Genomic DNA, 18,834 nt, shown 5'->3' with positions numbered 1-18,834 from the left:
GATCTGCAGTCTGATCTCTTCTTCACGTAATAACTAACCTAACACATAATTACAAACTACGTTAAAATAAACTAATTATACCAGTGAGTGAAGGAATCACAACCACCATATTGTGTGTCAACTTCACTAAAACATGTACTTAATAAAAAACGAAACACAACATTAATTATTAAACTTAAACTACAGAATACAAGTCACAATAGGTCTGCATTCGACCAACCACCTACGACAGTCAGAACGCTCTGATATGATTTGTCTATTTTAACATAGTTTGTAATTATGTGTTAGGTTAGTTGTATACCTGAAGAAGAGATCAGATTGCAGATCTCGAAACGTAGTGTTACTGATTTTTTTTATCACTGAATGATGACAATGTCTGGAAAAATCCTGTTTTCTTCACAATCCTTCCATTGTCAAAAATAAACAAAGAATAAAGACTAATAGTGCATAACAGGTGTTTCGGTTTTAGTGCTAACAACTAAGAATACAATGATCCCCTCAAATTCCATCTAGACCAACCACTGTTTACTAAATTGGGCACTCCTGGCAGCTTTACCACAGACCTGTGACCCTAATAAGTATACACCAGACCACAGAAATCCCTTTCGTCAAGTGTGGGGATCGAACACATGACTCCAAAACCAACTCTCGGGTCCAAAAGTAGCAGCTTACACAACTCTGACCCTTCTTGGATGTGTTCACTTACGATTCTACTATAGCCCTACAGTGGTTTAATAATATTTACTACTTTAACCTATTTGTTCTGTTTACTCTACAATGAATAAGTGCTAATTAAAATACTGATGTGAATACTTTTTGATATTCATAAACTTTATTATATATGTTACATAATTCTATAATAAATATTTGGTTGAAAAATATTTGCTACAAATGAGACATCTGAATTGATCCTTCTCCAAATCTCCATCACTTGCGTGGAATTTCAAATATAGTGTTGATGAAAAGCGTTTACTGCAGCTGGTATATTCAAATGTCTTTGGTTCCCTTTTTACTGTTGACAGCGTTTTAGTGTAGCGTTAAAGGTGGCAATACCATCTTTACTTCCCTCAGCGTGCATGTATCTGATATGTACTTCCAAAGTACTTTTCGAAAAGTAGCATTGATTACATGTTGCACACACAAAATATCTTTTGCTACTGAGATTATGAGTTTTGCTATGTACTGACAGAGAGGATTCACTTTTGAAGCTTCTCCTAGACTTTGTACATTTAATTCGCTGTTTGAATTGAATGAGAGTGTGTTTTTTTAAATCATCCAATCTATTAAATAACTTGCCACATGTATTGCACTCAAAAGGTCTTTTCGCTGAATGTGTTTTCAGGTGATTTTCCAGTCGGTAAAGTTTAATGAATTGTTTATCACAAACACAACACTTATGGGGGTTTTCTCCAGAATGTTTAAACATGTGCCTCTTTAAAGCATTTGGTTGTATAAAACTTTCACTGCACAATTTGCAAACATAAGGTTTTTCACCTGTATGTATTAACATATGAATTCTCAAATTAAAAACTATTCTGGAGCAAACAGGACATTGATTTCTTTTTTTCTTTTTCAAACAGGCTTTTTGTTGCCAGTTTCGTTTCTTCCATATATTTGATTTGTTTTCTGGTAATAAAATCAAATTTCCTATACTACGTGATTTTTCTGAAATAACGTCACTTTCTAAGGAAGAAGAATCACTTTCGTTTTCAACTTTCAAGACTGTTTCGGATCTAAAGAGGTACTCATCATTCCACTTTTTCATTGTATCTGACTTATTTTCCGAAATTGAATTACTCGCTCTTGGACGAGTGTCTGAAATAAGCTCTACATCTGCTGACGAGGGAGGAGAATCATATTTATGATCATGTTCTAAAACTGTTATTTCTTTATGTGTGTACTCATAATTACACTCTGTAATTTCATTTTCTACTTCATTTTTAATTTCTAATAAATTAATACCACTCATTGCAATAGTTCTGTAGTAAACTTTTCAGGCACAACTTACTTATGGACTGAACATACTGTTTTACATAACTGAAATATGAGACTTAGTAACATCAAATTCACTGACCTACTCAGATGATCTTGAGTCTCACATCGCGGTTCAATTCCTGAAATAAAAGTGGTAAGAATAAATAACAAATTTAATTCTAACGATTATTGTACTGTTTGTTACAACAATAAGTCGAGTATCTAAAACTAAATATTCATTAATACGATTGACATGTTATAGGGGGTTTTCCCAAATCAAAGATCACGAGCAAGGAAACTCGTGGCATCTATAGAGAATCGTTTCAAGGCTGTGTCCGCGAGATCGTGTGGACCGATCACGAGGGCATCACCGACTTCACGCGCTACAAGGGGGAGAACATAAGGAGCTGCCCGCTCTTCGGCAACTGAAGCTGTCTCAAGATCAAAACGTCACTGCCAGTACCATTTAGAATATTAGGGAGCACTTTTACGTCATCAAGCATTTGAATCTGTTATAGACGTTTCATTTGAACATATGCGTTGATTTTAAACGGTTTTCATTATCGTGAACTAACTGTCAGTATTTTAATAATAAGTGAACGTAAAAGTTAGATTTTTAAAATTATTATTTTCTTTAGGGTTCTACTAATGTACTTTGCAGTATTTTGTTTCATTATTTTCTAAACTCCTCCAGGTGTTAAGGGTTTGCATTCTTCTTCCAGTACGATCAACTACAAAATATTAATTTAATATAATGGAATGCACTAACAATGAGACTAACACTTAACTTGTATGTTTTATTGAATTAACTATTTCTAAGTAAAATGAATTTTAATGAAAATTGGGGCTTTAAGAGCATGTGAACAATCTTACAGTTTAAACACTTTTCCTCTCATATTTTTGGACTGTACAGTCATGGAAGATATCTCATTTTAAAAATATACTTAATAAATTTCCAAACGGTTTTTAGATTTTTAAATATTTTTTATTTATTTAGAAAAAAATGCTTTTTCTAAACATTTTTGAATTTTGTCGGTTAAATACTAATATAGTAGCCTATACTCTTTACGTAAACAAATTAAAAGCGTTTTAATTCAAGTGGAACCATATTAACCATATGTTTAAAACTATCAAGAATCCCTTGTTATTTTAAGACCAAACATAAAGTTATAAAGTGTTGAGGATTAATATTATTCTTAAAGAGCAAAACGTACCTCTTAAAATATAACAGATGTTACACAATCTGCCTTTACAACTACTAAATAAAGAAATGAAATTACTGCATGTGAATTACTAAATGAAACTGAACCGATCATGCAAATTGGAATTCAGATATTGAATGCATATTAATTTTAGTATTACGTTTTACTATAGTGTGATTTGTATGATGTCATTTATAAAATCTAGATGTCTGCTGCCATTGATTATTTAATAAAAAATAAATAAAAACTTAAAACTAGCAATTCATCCAAAACTTTTAAGAACTACTAATAGACTTTAAGTGTGCTGTGTACCACAAGGATATTGTTTTTTCAGTACGATAAACATATCACTTTATTGAAAGAAATTTTTACTTGCCTATAAGTTATTAAATAAGAAGAATCATCTATAGTAGTAGCCATTTTGAATTTAGTCTAATGGGAAAAAATGCTAATTTTTAACATACTTACTTACTTACTTGATACTTGATGTCTTCGTCTTTGACTGATAAAACCAGATAGACTGTGTCAATTTTGTTTAAAAACTGTTTGCAATTTGTTCAGAACAATTTTGTCAAGTATTTAAAACTATATACACTATTTACAAAGGTTTATGGTGGCAGGACTAGAACAGTGGGTCATCTTCAAGTTCCTTGAGTGCATAGATAGGCCTACTTGTAAGTCCGGACCATATGGCTTCCTTGAACTTAATAGTGTTCATATTTCTGATGCTTTCCGGTAGGCTGTTGTATAGTTTGACCGCTGCTATTGGAAAACTGTTCAACGATTTTGAAAGTCTACATTTTAGGGTGTTTAGGTCTTTTGCATGGCGGGTGTTGTAGCCATGGACATCTTGTCTTCTCCCAAACAGAGATTCATTCTCCTTTACGTATATAAGCGAGTTCATTACATATTGGCCTTGAACCGTTAATACCCTGAGGCGTTTGAAAATAGGCCTACAATGCTCCAGATGGTCTGAAGATGTAATGATGCGTAGCGCCTTCTTTTGGAGAACAAGTATTCTGCTGCATGCTGATGCATGGCCCCAGAGCAGAATACCATAGGCTAGGTGGCTGTGAAAAAGTGCGTGGTACACCGTTACCAGGCACCGCTCTGGTACCACACGTTTCTCAGTTTTCTCAGCAAGAAGATAACCCTGGAGAGTTTTGTGCAGACTTTGTCTATGTGGCAATTCCAATTTAACTTCGGGTCCAGCCAGAAACCGAGTAATTTAACGGCCTCATCACAGTCCTCTATGACATCTCCATTTTTTAGAGTACAGAATATCAGTTGTGTTTTTTCTTCGTTTAATTTTAGTTTGTTTGTGGTGAACCACCTCTTGGCATCTGCTAACAAGTCCTCGGCTTCCTGAAGCACGGAGTGTATCAGCTTTCCTCTGGACAGGAGCGTAGTGTCATCTGCAAACAGCACTGCCCTGCCTCCCAGTCTTAAATCATTCACAAGAATTAAGAAGAGCAAAGGTCCCAGGATGGAACCTTGTGGCACTCCATGCATGACTTCTCTACTTCCTGAAGTAGCCCCACCAAGCGATACCCTCTGTTGTCTATTTTCGAGATAGCTGGAAATAGTTTTGTGAACTGTTCCTTCGATCCCATAGGAATTTAGCTTGCTAAGTAGTATCTTATGCGGCACACAATCGAATGCTCGGCTCAGATCACAGAGCGCAAGAGCCATTGATTCGCCAGCCTCGAAAGCTTCCATTATCTTTGATGCTATGGATAATAAGGCAGTGGTTGTAGAACGTCCACTTCTGAAGCCATGTTGGGTGTTGCTGAGCAGATTGTTGGACTCAAAAAAATCAACCAACTGTTTTTTCATTATTGACTCCATGACCTTAGACACCACTGGCAGAACTGAAACTGGCCTGTAATTCGCCAGTTCCTCAGGATTTCCTTTCTTGTAGATGGGGACTGTGCGTGCAATCTTCAAAGCATCTGGAAAGATACCTCGACTAAGACACTTGTTTATTACTACTGATAGAGGGTTTGCTACTTCATGGATCACCGCTTTCAAAACAAAGCAAGGAACACCATAGATATCCGGGCTTCTAGAGTTCTTTAGCCTATTTACTATTTTTATAATATCTAGTGGTCGCACCTCTAACCAATGGTCTAATATAGGCTTAGGCCTATTTGCAATATACAGAGGGTTAAAGTCCATCTCCGGAAGGTTTGTCACTATCTCTTCAACAGCCTCTATGAAGAAATTGTTTATGTTGTCAGGACTTTCTGAGCAGGAAGCATATGGCTTCTTAGGTCTGTGTGAGTTTATAATATCCCAGGCCGCTTTACACATGTTGGAGGATGACCTGATGGTGTGGACGTTGAAGGCCTTCTTAGCTTCTGTTACTTCCAGTCTGTATTGTTTATTTGTTTTACAATATAATGCATAGTACTCATCACGGTCTTTTGGTGAGACTGCTGATTTATAATGATCATTTAGAAGAACTACTAAGTTTTTAAGTCTGCGCAAGTCTGCTGTATACCAAGATTTATCTTTAAAATGACATTTAGTTCCGTTTTCTGGATTTTTTTTTAAAGGTTTTAATGGAAAAAATATATCAAAATTTTAATTAAAGGTTTGAAGAAATCTATCAAAGGAGTGCTCAGATAAATAGTGATCACCCAATTCAATTGGCCAGTTTACGTTTTTTAGAGCCCTCCTTAGTAAAGGCAGCTGCTCATCCTTGATGACGCGCTTTGTAAAACTATACTTATCATGCCATGAAACTTCTTTGTGTTTACCATTTCCCAAACTTGACTTTATTGTCATAATAACTGCACTATGGTCCGCAATCATAGGTTCAATGACTTCCACCTTATAATCCCAAGAATCAAAATTTGTAGCCATGGAATCTAGGCACGCTGTGCCTCTTGTGGGTAGTCTGTTTGAAATGTATAGGCCATGACTAATGAGCATGTTTGTAAAAATGTTCTCTTCCCGTGATTTTTCTTCCAGGTGTACATTAAAGTCACCACAGACCACAAGTTTTTTCTTATTTCGAGAAAGAAAAGTAAAACATTTGTCCAGAAGTTGAATAAACTCATCAAAATCACCATCAGGAGAGCGGTAAATCGACATGATGATCATTAAAGAGTCCAAGAGCTCAGTAGCGGCAATTTCTAAAGTTAGTTCTTTACAAAATTGTTCAAGGTTAAGTTTTTTATATCTAAGATTATTTTTAACATAAACTGCTGTGCCTCCATTTTTATGTTCCTGTCTACAATAGGCATCCGCCAAAATTAAATCTTCAATTTGGGTGTACACATCAATTTCATCTTTAACTAGCCAATGCTCTGAAATGCACAGTATATTTGGTCTAGTTTCCAATATAAAGAAAGATAGAACCTCCATTTTTGTCCTTAAACATTGAACATTTATTGAGGCTATTACCTTGTCTGAGCTATAATTTTTCATAGGCTTTTTTAACTTAGGCCTATGTCTAGTTGTTTGGGAGTTTAAGCTAGGAAGAATAATATCACTAGACTGAATGTTAGACAAATGAGAAACTAAGTTACACTGAGAGTTTGTGTGTTTCTGAATAAAAAACGCTTCAGTGTTACATTTCTGGGCCAGCGGGTACAATCCATAACCTTATCTTTATGTAAAAAATCTACTCCTAGCTTGAAGCTCTTGTTTACTCCCTTGTTTTCAAGTTTTTCAACACTAAAACTAATATTAGGAAAGGCTTTACTTACAAAACATTGAACATCCTCTTCACTCGTTCCCATAGCGACTTTTCCCAAATGAAACCAAGCCTTCTTAGCACCGAGAAGGCTTGATGAGACACTATCACCTGTACCGATTATAATAGAGTGTTTCTTTTTGTATTTGGATGACTCTGGGTATGGGCTTACCCTATTTTTGCTTAGGCCTAGATTAGCCTTGCCAAGTCCATTCCTAACCTCACTGTCCAGCTTTCCTATTTTATTTCTCACATTTTTCCTTCTAGGCCCAACAGCTTGCCAATCTTTATTTAACATATTTTCTGTCTTAGAAGGAGAAACATCGTCACTTGCAACCAAAGAGGTTTCAGTCCGAGTAGTGTCCGAGTCACTATTTGAGCCTAGACTTACTTCAACATTTTTGTTATTTACATCTTGGCATATTCTATTTGTAAGCCGTTTAGAAGTTCGGGTTTTAACAATATCTACATAAGATGGGGTTTTAATTTTGTCATCGGTAATTTCATTTACATATTCACTAAGATTAGGTTCCATTCCTATTTCTGGATTTTTTACGCTGTTCGATGTATTGGAACAACTCTCTTTCCCTGAACCGTTCTCAGAACGATTCGGTTCTTTGGATTCGTTTGTGGATGTTTCAATTTTTGAGTTGGCATGGAAATGTCGCATAATTTCATTTAGCTGTGTCCTAAACACATTATTTTCATTTTCAAGTTCACTTAACCTTTTAGACAAACTTAGGTTATTTTTGGTTATTTCTTCCAATTCTGTCACTACAACGTTAAGAATCGCGGAGCAGTCAGATTCGTTCGACGGATGCAGATCAGTTCCCGACGCAGACTCGGTACTTTGTTTGATAACAGCATTTGGAAGGCAAGAAACACAGTACCATTTTATTCCTGGCATACTTGAAATGTTTTTAAAATGGTCGTATTGAGGCTTTGAAATACTTGCACAAGCAATATGCCACCATTTTTTACAGATTCCATAACACATTATCGCATTATGCCTATCTAACACTGCTTTTGAGCACGAGCCACCACATATACACTTTTCACCTGCCACCATCTTGCAGACGACATCTCGTTCTGGACCATCTTGCAGACGACTGTAACATGTTGACTGTGACAGACTACTAAGCACAGAACCGAAGTGAAGATGTTAACACTATAACAGCCATGTTTATGATTACCTGTGCCTTGCCATTTCATGGCGTTTGCAAATATTTTGTTTTAAATTTATAAAACACATTATTCTTTTCTAAACATTTGGTACATAAAAAGGGTATGAACAAGTAAATAAAATTTAAAAATTAAGAGCTTAGGTAAAATATAAACAATTTTTACCCTGTTAGTCTGATTGTGCCTGAAGTTTTGAAATATATGTCTGTGTGTAGAATTTTAAATCTCTTTGTAGCTATTCCAAAGGACAAAAAGTTACAGAGCAAAACAAAAATATATGTCAAATAGTAGAAAAATTACAAACAAATTTTAAAAATGTCTAAAAGATATTTATGAAGGAAATTACTATGTATAGCAAATCATTATATACTACAACATATTGACATAGACTATGTAGAAAAAAAATATATATACAAATTTTAAAAGTATTTGACATTACCTTCTAAATACATTTAACTTATCATTATAAAATTTGTTGTTAATGCTTTATTTGTAACAATCCAAGAAAGTATCAATTTTAATTTTTATTATTCAAATGTCAAAAAGTTAATAAATTTATACACTTACGCAGAAATGTACAGTGTTTTGAAACACTATAAAATATTATTAAGTAAAATAAGCAATATGAACATTGTTTTTAAAGGGCTCAGGTGACTTACTATTCTATGAAAATAATTCTCTACTTAAAAGTATAAGAATAATGATGTAGGTATTGTTTTGTAAAGCAGCAACTATTTTTATCGTAAAAATTATATGCTTAGATTTACAATTTCATAATAAAAGCCTGACACAAAAGCAATCAGATATCTCCGCAATAGTTTGAAGTTTAAACAACATTTTCTGTCTTATTCTTGATTGTAGACTTTTGTGAGACTTCTTGTTTTAAATATACACAGCTTATCTGCATAATTATTACAACATACTAAAGTATAGTGGTATTATAACTAGCTTTTCAATAACAAAGAATCTTAAATTTTTTTATAATAAATCAAAATGCTCAATTAACAAAAACTACACACACTTTACAACAACAAAATAAGATAAATATGATGTAAAGTTTAACATTTCTCTTTTATGGGGACTAAAGTCAAGGTCATTTCATTACAGCCGGCTTTTGTATGGGATATTTTGTGAAAATAAAAACATTATTAAGAGGTACTTTTTTTTACAAAAAAAGAGGTACTTCATACAGAAAAAGCAAAATCAAACTTAAAAGAACGTTAACAGACGGCCTCGGCTTCGGAGATAAATGTTACTTGGTATAAGTGTGAACCATTTATTACCTTTTTAAGATATATGTTTTAGTTTTCTAATTACCTTTAAAACTAGTCTAAGTGATTTGAAGAGTTAAGGTTGAAATATGAAATCAAAGTGCAATACTTATTGTGTTTTATATTAAGTTAGATATTTATGTTGTTATTAGTATTATTGTACTTTTTAATATATTATTTGTTATACATTGTGTACAACATGCATTTAAAATAAATGGTGGTACATTTTTCAACGGTGTTTTGCTGAAGAACACAACCCCAGATAAAAACTGAAAAAATATCCTAAATATTCCTGAAATGAAGAATGTTTTAAAATTTGTTGGTGACTTTTATGGAAAAACTGATTTGTTACTGCTTGTAAATCTAATTTACATTTAACTCTCAATTCCAATTATCTGCTTTTGAGGCATGGTGTTATTTTCACTTGATTCTAACATACTATTAATTTTTAATTACGATAAGATTTTAATATTAAAGTACTAATCAACCTATTAGCTGCAGTAAACCACAAAGCAGCACTTCTACCATGGCTACTTTCTTTCTGTCTAACACAGGAACTAAAAAAAAAAAATGCTAACAAGGGACGCCTGCTTATAATCTCAGTTCCCAAAAGGGCACACCAAAACATGTTGTGCATACCATCTGCTTCAGCTATAATATTACTTTACTACTCAAAGTATGAGGCTCAAATTCAGAGACAAACGGAAACTATCTGTGGTAAGAAACGTCACGTGAGATTACAACGTTATGTCTAGAAGCTGAAGAATATACAAGTGGTAATAAAACAAATGTCTGAAAATTAGTACTTTAGGAACCACTTCTCCAAAACAAAACCAGACTTTAAATACAAAAAAAAAATTATTTTCATCGACGAGTATAATAAATAATGAAAGTCATACTTTGCTTTTCCAATATTTTAGGTTTTACAAGTTTGAAATATCCTAAATTTGAACTATTATAAAAAAATGATATATGCAGAAAAGTGACAACCGTAACACTTCTTACAAAGAGTACTTCTTTGGTAACCTTGAATAAAAATTTGAATTTGTTCAAATGTTTAACGAGATAACAGTAAAAAAAGAGAACTGTGATACTGTACAACTTTGATATTTGGGCCACTCTGAATACAAGAAAGGAAGTAAATTAAATCTTACTCTAAATTATCAGTAAAATTTTGTTCAAAGCTTTCAAATTTTCAGTTGAGACTGACCTATAAATGGAATGAATTTGCTCCTACAATGTTTTGTTTCATAATGTCTATGAATATTATACTATTTAGAGACAAATATTTCTCTTTACAAAGAGGGCATTTACAAAACTATGTAAAACGGTAAACACTTGTCTTATTAAACACACAGCACTGGCAATCAACTTTTCTCTTTTTTGAAAACCTACGTAAACTGAACGTAAGCAAACCACTAGCTGAAAGCTGCAGAAGCAGCATTTATTCTTATTGATGATTCTGGTACTGAGAGTGGAAAAAATAAAGCTAAATTAGACTTTTTCTGTTTGTTTGGCACCAATAACTTACTCGTGCTACAGGCAGCCACCTAGCTCGAACAAACACAACCATACAAGCCACCTTTCCCTCTCCACTCCTCATGAGACCACTTGCATTTATAGTGACACTTATAATGTTAAGGTAAATGATAAGACATAGGGTAATCAGAGCATAGGCCCCATATACAATAGTTAGACACCGTTATGATTGACATGCTCTCTGAAAGCAGAGCATAGATTGGTCTACAAAACTAATTAGAAACTCCATGGCAAAGATGCATGTGAATGTGTGCTCTACTAATAAATTCAAGATAGTGAATCAGGATGCTGAAAAACTTAAGAACATATTGAGAAAAAATTGTTTTTGACTGGGGTTAAATAAATAATTGAATTGTTGGTATTCCAGTATTTTGCCTATCTCTTACAAAAAATATTGTGTATGTATGTAAATGAAACACTGTACAAAAAATGTCAAGTATTGGGTTTTGGGGCATCAAAATTTATTTAAAACCTTTTTAACTAAATGTACACTTACCGTACTTTAGCGACACGAATTTTGAAATTTACAATGCTACCCTGCACTGCTGACGATGAAAAAACATCCCTTGATATTTGAGACAGTACATATCAAGTAACAAATAAACATTCCAGAGGGTCTAACTATTAATGGATAAATATTGGGTTTTAGAACATCGGTACTTTGGGATTATACCGACCACACCAGTATGAAGAACACAAAAATATAAATTTATTGAAACAAACATGATAGAATGAAAAAACAACTCTTTAATTACAAAATTACAAACTTACAACGATTATCAATTGTTAATGTCGCTGTTATCTTATCTTTCACGAGAATCCCGATTACGGCAGGCCGCGCGGCATCACATTATCATTTAAGTTTTTTGCACGGTACATAATTGCCTTTCCATTACAATTCAATTTATATTTCTGATAAGCCCCTCTAGAATTTGATATTTTACTGATAGGTACTATCTCGAGGGATGTTTTTCTTTCGTTGACATCAGGGCGGGTGCTGCTGAAGCCCGCGCTGATGGCCGGAGGCACTCGCATTTTGGGTGGCGGAGTGTGATCAAGAATAAAAACAAGTTTTGTGTTTTTTTCAATAAAGAGTTTAGTTTTTGTTTGGTAATGTTTGTTTTTGTTGAATTTTTGTGTTTGGAGAAATGTAGGGGTAAAATACAGAAGTACCGGTACAACAAAGCGACGCACCAGCTGAACGGGCGGCGAGACTCTGCAATCACGTTATCTACTAGACCACTCGACTTTGACCTCTGTCTGAAGATGGGAGGGGGTTTGTGATTAGAGAATTCCTGTTTTATATTGACGAAATATTGTTCTACGCTAATCTAGTAATCAGTAGAAGCAAAATGTCAAATAACGATTCATGTCTGGGTGTGGTCGGTATAATCCCAAAGTACCAGAACATCTACTAAAATGATACAAAAAGTAGGCCTATTAAAAGGTACAGAAAAATTAACAAAATATCCTGAATGAAACCTAACACCTGCTCAACCTCAACCAAATAGAGAACTATAGATAAACCGCTTGTAAAGAAACCTGCGTAGAAGCAAATATCTGAGCAGGACCGCGCAGGAATGGCTCCCCTCTGGTGGGGGGTGTGGTGTGGTGAGCAGTGGTGGGGAGTGGGACCAGCATCTTCTTGTCTCTGTTTATTAGCTGTATTGATCGTGTCTCACTTGCATAGTTTTGTTTGCACAGCAGCTACTTACTCGTTCTATAACTATATTTTTGTGTATAGGCCTATACAAATTTTGCATTTTAAGCATAAAATATTAATTTAACAGACTCATGTAGCCATATACGTACCCAGGGAGCTTGCATTTTGTTATGAGGTTAGCCACGCAGTGGCAGTGGCCAGTAGAGATGTGTTGTTCGATTTTGATATGTTCAATTCAAACGGATCAGTCAGGTAAACGAGTGATCCGGATCAGATTGTTTCAAAAGAACCGTTCACTTCGAACATTTTGGTCACTTATTCCAGCCAACTGAATAAATTTAATATTTATTCCAATTCAGATATATTATTTTTTTAAATCATTACTACTTGTAACATTATAATTAAATTCATTTTAAGACCATTATGCATAAAAAATTGCTTTATCATATGGAACTAACTAAAACTATAGATTCTATGCATTAGGCTACACTAGGTCCTCAAAATTGTTCAGTCGTTCCTTTTCTTCACTGCTAACCGATTAAGAATAAAACCGTAATTAATCGTATAATTCAACAGAGGCAGTAGAGACCCTGGGTATAATGAAAAGTGATGGGAACTTATCAGGTAGATGTTTAAAATATGTTGTTATTTATAAAAATATATTATTTTTAAGCGAGCAATGTGTCTGTTTGATTTTTAGTAATTTACTTAAAATATTTACAAGGGAATAACCTAATTTATGATAAATCAAAGGCATATCATCAATCAACCAAGTCACTTATTCATAAGTACTAACATTAAAAACATAGATTCCTGAAACAATATAATTATTTATTGTTATGTATTTATACATTCACCATACAATATGCTATTTCTTCCTTTTATTCACTCACTTTTTTGCAAACTGATCCTTCCATTCACTCGGTCATACCCAAAATGCCACATTTTAGGCATGATATGCCATATAATCATAAAGGATCTTAAGGGGATTAATGTAAATTTTACAACCTTTGGAAATCTTAAGTTGAACTAACAACATACTAAAATGTAGTTATCTGTATTAGCCTATTTCCCAATAAATGATAGTTATATAAATTGCAAAGTAGCCTAAAATTACAAGAGAAACAATTACTTACATTTTTGTATTTTCTCTGTACACATCAAATAAGCGATAAAAGTCAAATAAATAATAAAGAGTTATTTATGTCTGTATTTAATTTTACTACACAACACAGATAAAACAACAATGCTTTTGTCGCTTCATAATTCTAACCAAAAACTACACATAACTACAATAACCTTACTATGATCGTTGTGTTATGACAACAAAACTATCAGAACATTTGACAACTTGTTAATTGTTTGTTTGCATTGATGAAGACTTTGGTTTAATACCATGCTGTTTTAGTATCCTCCTTTTGACTGCTTGTAAATTTCATTAAATTTGCTGCTACTGAATCTGTTAGATTTTTAGTACAATATAAATGTCAATATTTGTGTAATAAGACTTTGTGGTACATTTCCAATTTACCACTCCGAAACAAATCTTTTAATACATTATTTGGGCAGTTTTATGTTTCAAGAGGAACTCGTTTAACATTTCTAGTGGAAACTTAATTGTCACTATTTTTCGTCCCTTACGTATGAGAAGAATGTCTATCCAAATACAGGAAGAATGGTTCTTTCGATGTTTACAGTTTTAAATTAAAATTATTTATTCATTAATCACGCGTTACACTAACACGTAATGTAAATAAAAGTGTGTCACCTGTTTTCAAAACTAGATAGACGTAATTTTTCAATTCAGGTTATGATATTTTCTACTTTTTAGTATTAAGATCTATATGAAAATAGATAGACATTAAAATCTACGGCAAACAATAGGCAAAGGACATAAGAGGCAGTTATACACAAGAGAACCTATTTATTGGCAAACTAGCAGACATAACATTCCCTGGCCTTCTTCACTTTTTTATAACCAGAAGTGTTTCTCAAAACTAAATAAATATTGTTTCATCATATTGTCATCAGATCGTACTCATCTGATAGCAACAATAAGCTGATCGATCTGTTCTGTCAGTAGAACACCCTCCTACTGTAAATAACAAGGAAACAAACTGGGAGCAATTTCGTAATATGTTAAATAGCAAACCGAAGAACATTTCTCTGAAGTGTAATGAAGACACAGATAATGCAATTGAATTATTTAACTGTTCTGTACAATCTTCTGCTTTGCAATCCAGGCCCTCATTGATAAATAAAAGTAGTTACACTAATTAACCCCCTTCTAGGAGCTACCGAGAAAAGTAATAATTTTATATACTATACTATTTTATGCAATTCTCAGATTTGAATATTATCCATTTCAATAGAAGTTTGCCTTAATCGTAGTCGAATATACACCTGGAAACCCTTCTAATATAGTTGAATAAATTGACCAATCAATCTCTTACCAACATTTTCCAAGATTTTGATAACAAAAGTTACCCAAACGTTTACAATCAATAATTAATTACAAATATTTTCCCGGATCATTAGCTAGGCTTCAGACATATGCATTCAACAATTAAATAGGTGCATACTACGGTTAATAAATAGCACAGAGTTTGTTCTGTTGCATTTTTATGTAAGTGAAGCTTTTTATAAAGCCTGGCATCAGCGGCTGTTGTTTAAAATCGAAGCACTTTTCTTCGCACCTATTATAATATTATCAAATCTTACTTACAAAACAAATATTTTAAGTTAAAATTTCATTATGTTTTTCAAATATAAATGAAATTGAATCAGGTGTTCCACACAGTAGCATATTTGGTATACACGTGTAGTACACGGCTGATATACCAATCCACTCGGAAACGACATCTGCAACTTTTGCTAATGATATAGCAATGTAGCCTCTAATCATAATCCAGTTCAAGCTTCAGAAACATTACAAACCACACTGAACACATTATCTTATTGGTTTAAGTGTTGGGGAATTAAGGTATATGAAACAAAATCTGACCGCATCACTTTTATCATAAACCAAGGGAATTGCCCATTATATAACTTTTAACAATACAACTCTATCAACACGATGATATAAGATACCTAGATAGGCGTCTCATATGGTGCACATATATCTGGAACAAAAGGTTATACAACACAACGCAATATGCTCTAAAACGTTTTGGTTATTTGGAACAATATCACACCTATTGATATTAAATCACGATTACACAAAACTATTTTGAAGTTTACTGTGTGGAACTATGGAATTCAGTTATGGAGAACTTACTACCGTATAATCAAAACTTGACATCATTCATCGCTTCAAATCCGAAGTCCTGAGTTTACAAGCTCCTTAACGGTACATTACAAACTAAGTGATTCATAGAAAGACTAAATTCCTATCGTATAGGAAAAAATTTACAGAATGAGTGAGTTGACTACAGTTAAAATATAATAAAATAAAGAATTTAAGATTTGAAATGAGCTATTTATTTCATTAATCCCTTATCTAAAATACAAACTACAGTGTCATTAATTGTCTGATACATTTGACAAAAGGATAAAAGATTTTATAATAAATAAGTAATGAAAATAAATTGTAAATATCCTTCCCTTATTAACAATTTCGTGTTTTCTTAATGTTTAGTTATTTTAATTAAGAGTTTATTTCTCTTCTTATAAATAACCAATTTAATAGATCTGATTTAATATAAGCAACAATTAGAAAATTCACAATCTGATCCGTACAAGATCTTTATAATATCTTATTGTTTTCACTAATGAATTAATACGAATATGAAACATCTTAAATTTTAGACTATACAAAATATCACTATTTGATTTGACACAATAAAATCAGTATTTAATGGAAGACTTTCTTTAAAGAGGCGAAAGTCCAAATTTGCACTCCCGAACCACGTCTTGGCGAGAATTCTAGATGATAGTATTGATTGTTACAATTCATTTTATAATCAAGGATAACGGAAAAAAACAATCTGCGGGGAATTCTTTAGAGTGCGGTACGCGTGCGAAAGGATTCTGCCGCTACGGCCCAAGCGGTGATGTCTGTAAAGTGCCTACACATACTGGCCTGCACTTAATTTCGACATAAACCGTTAATTTAGTGTTAGTTTAGGTTAGTCTAGACATAATTGACGTTTTTAGGTTTTAGCAATAAGATGTTGATGACGTCATTATAGCAGGCGAACTTCATACTCGCTTGCAACATCACAGAATGAATTAAAATATATGCCAATCGTTAGTTTATATTAGTATACAGAGATTTTGCGTTACTTTAGTTTAAACCTAGTTAAATTTGGCTATTAACTATTGTGCAAGCCAATTTCATACTGGCCTACTAGATTACAAAATTCGTTACAGTATAATATGTGAATCGTTATGTTTGGTTGGTTTTCATAGATTTGACGTTAGTTTAAAATTTTAACCCAGTTAAATTTGGCTAGAAACAATACCCGACATTTGCTCAATGTTAATAATTTGTTCCTAGTCAAACTGATCACCTAACATTAAAAAGTTTAAAACAAAACAAAAAACAGTCAAATTATCCTTGGAAATGTTTTCCATAACAAAAAGTTTTTTAACCAAAACATAACAACATATGTAACCTAAAAATGTATCCAATGTATAATACAAACGACAGAATGTATGCCGCAAAAGGTCTGCATTCGCCGACCAACCACCTACGGCACAACCTAGTTTGGAATTATGTGTTGCGTTATTTATTTACCTGAAGAAGATATCAGATTGCATATCTCGAAACGAAGTGTTACTGATTTTTTTGTATCATTGGACGATGGCACATTTCTGGAAAATCCTGTTTCCATTATGTAACCGTTTGAGTAGTATGATGTAACATACTAAATAAAGGTTAATCTTACAAGTAAGTCGGATGTAGCCCCCGGATATAACTTTATTCAATATGCTTCTATGAATGAAGATGGCAGATCTGTAGACGGGCCCATCGCGAACCTTCCAAGAACACACAGGGCAAAGTCCGCCGCAATAAACACAGTCACACTCCTTTTGTTTAAATGCTCATCGGACCGTAATGCCTTTCACAACATCAGATATTCTAAGGAAAATATGTTGTGGGCAAATCTTTCAAAAACCACTCTGGAAATTCCCTTGTCTCGGGTTTTTCAGTTTGGTAAAACGCTGTTCTTTCTGGAGAGGTGCCTACTTTCGTCTATGGGCTTTGTACAGATTGTGGTATATTTGGATTTGTATACACAGAATTATATTATTTATGTCTTTTCCCAAGCTTAAGTGGTCTCTCAGTCACGATGATCGATTGGATTTTATACCTGTCTGTTATGTGTTCGTCCATAACTGAAAAATGAATTGACCTTGGTTCTTAAAATGTTACACAAAATTCTTATTTTCAGAAGAAAGAGGTCAGTATATTTCAAACGTATCTGCAAATAATGTTACTGTTTGTTGGCCAACATTTATCTTGGAAAACACGCCTAAAGTGTTTATATTTTGCTTAAATATTATTACTTTCATTAACAATGTAAAATTAATAACACTACTTACTTCTGTATAGCTTTTGTACGTAATTAAATACAGAGTGGAATAAAATACACATTTAAAATTTTCTTAACTTTTTTTATTTATTTACAGTTTAAAAATTATCACAATTAGCCCACAAATTTGGGTTAATTAACTTTGAAAACTACAAATAAATAAGAAAAAAAATATGGATGTGTATTTACATCTTCCCAAAAAGAGATACAAACCAAACAGTTTAAGCAATGCATTACGGATGTTATAATTAATAACATGTTGTCTAAATAAATAAACCACCAATTTTATAAAAGAAGAATATGTGCCGGAAGCTTCCCCATTTTGTTGCCACTTCCAACGCAAAAGCGTGCAGGAATGAAATATCTCTACGTATTGTACAGATAACACGACTCTAATCTCACCGCCCCCAGAGAGGCACAGCTATACCCATAAGTGGTACCGCCACGCCTTTGATATTTCCGCCAGCTTGCACAAAACCTGTTACATTATGGCAGGATTCTCAATATTGTATTGCAATAGCAATATTATCATAGCTTTAGAGCAAATCTCGGGACTTCTCTAATAAGTCGAGCTAAATCTGTATGCCCGTTTACTCTGGTAACTGTGAGGTAACTCATTTATAGAAGAAATGGTTCCCCATGTTTATCCCAAACATTACTATGACGACTTTACATTCCAATGTTTATAAGATATTAAGCGTTATACAGTATATAACCTTGAAGTTTGTTGTATGTTTAAAATAAAAGGAAATAACTTAGCAAT

At 33.3% G+C, this 18,834-nt stretch overlaps 1 protein-coding gene across 1 annotated transcript; it reads right to left on the bottom strand.

Moving 5' to 3' along the window:
* Positions 1-810: 810 nt before the first annotated feature.
* On the bottom strand, positions 811-13,891 carry LOC124364262 (zinc finger protein 420-like). Its single transcript, XM_046819607.1, has 2 exons — positions 13,671-13,891; positions 811-2,114 (listed from the first exon to the last, which is right to left on the bottom strand). Exon 2 carries the CDS (start codon positions 1,967-1,969, stop codon positions 1,010-1,012), a length of 960 nt encoding a protein of 319 aa, XP_046675563.1. The 5' UTR covers positions 1,970-2,114; positions 13,671-13,891; the 3' UTR covers positions 811-1,009.
* Between the last annotated feature and the right edge of the window lie 4,943 nt (positions 13,892-18,834).

Source organism: Homalodisca vitripennis, chromosome 6 (genome assembly GCF_021130785.1).
Source record: "Homalodisca vitripennis isolate AUS2020 chromosome 6, UT_GWSS_2.1, whole genome shotgun sequence".
Lineage (NCBI taxonomy): Eukaryota > Metazoa > Arthropoda > Insecta > Hemiptera > Cicadellidae > Homalodisca > Homalodisca vitripennis.
The sequence above is the reverse complement of the archived record's forward strand: the minus strand, read 5'-3'. Positions and strand labels throughout refer to the sequence as shown.

Bases quoted from the DNA above. Each gene is read 5' to 3' on its own strand.
- LOC124364262 (XM_046819607.1), bottom strand. From the start codon at position 1,969: ATGAGTGGTATTAATTTATTAGAAATTAAAAATGAAGTAGAAAATGAA.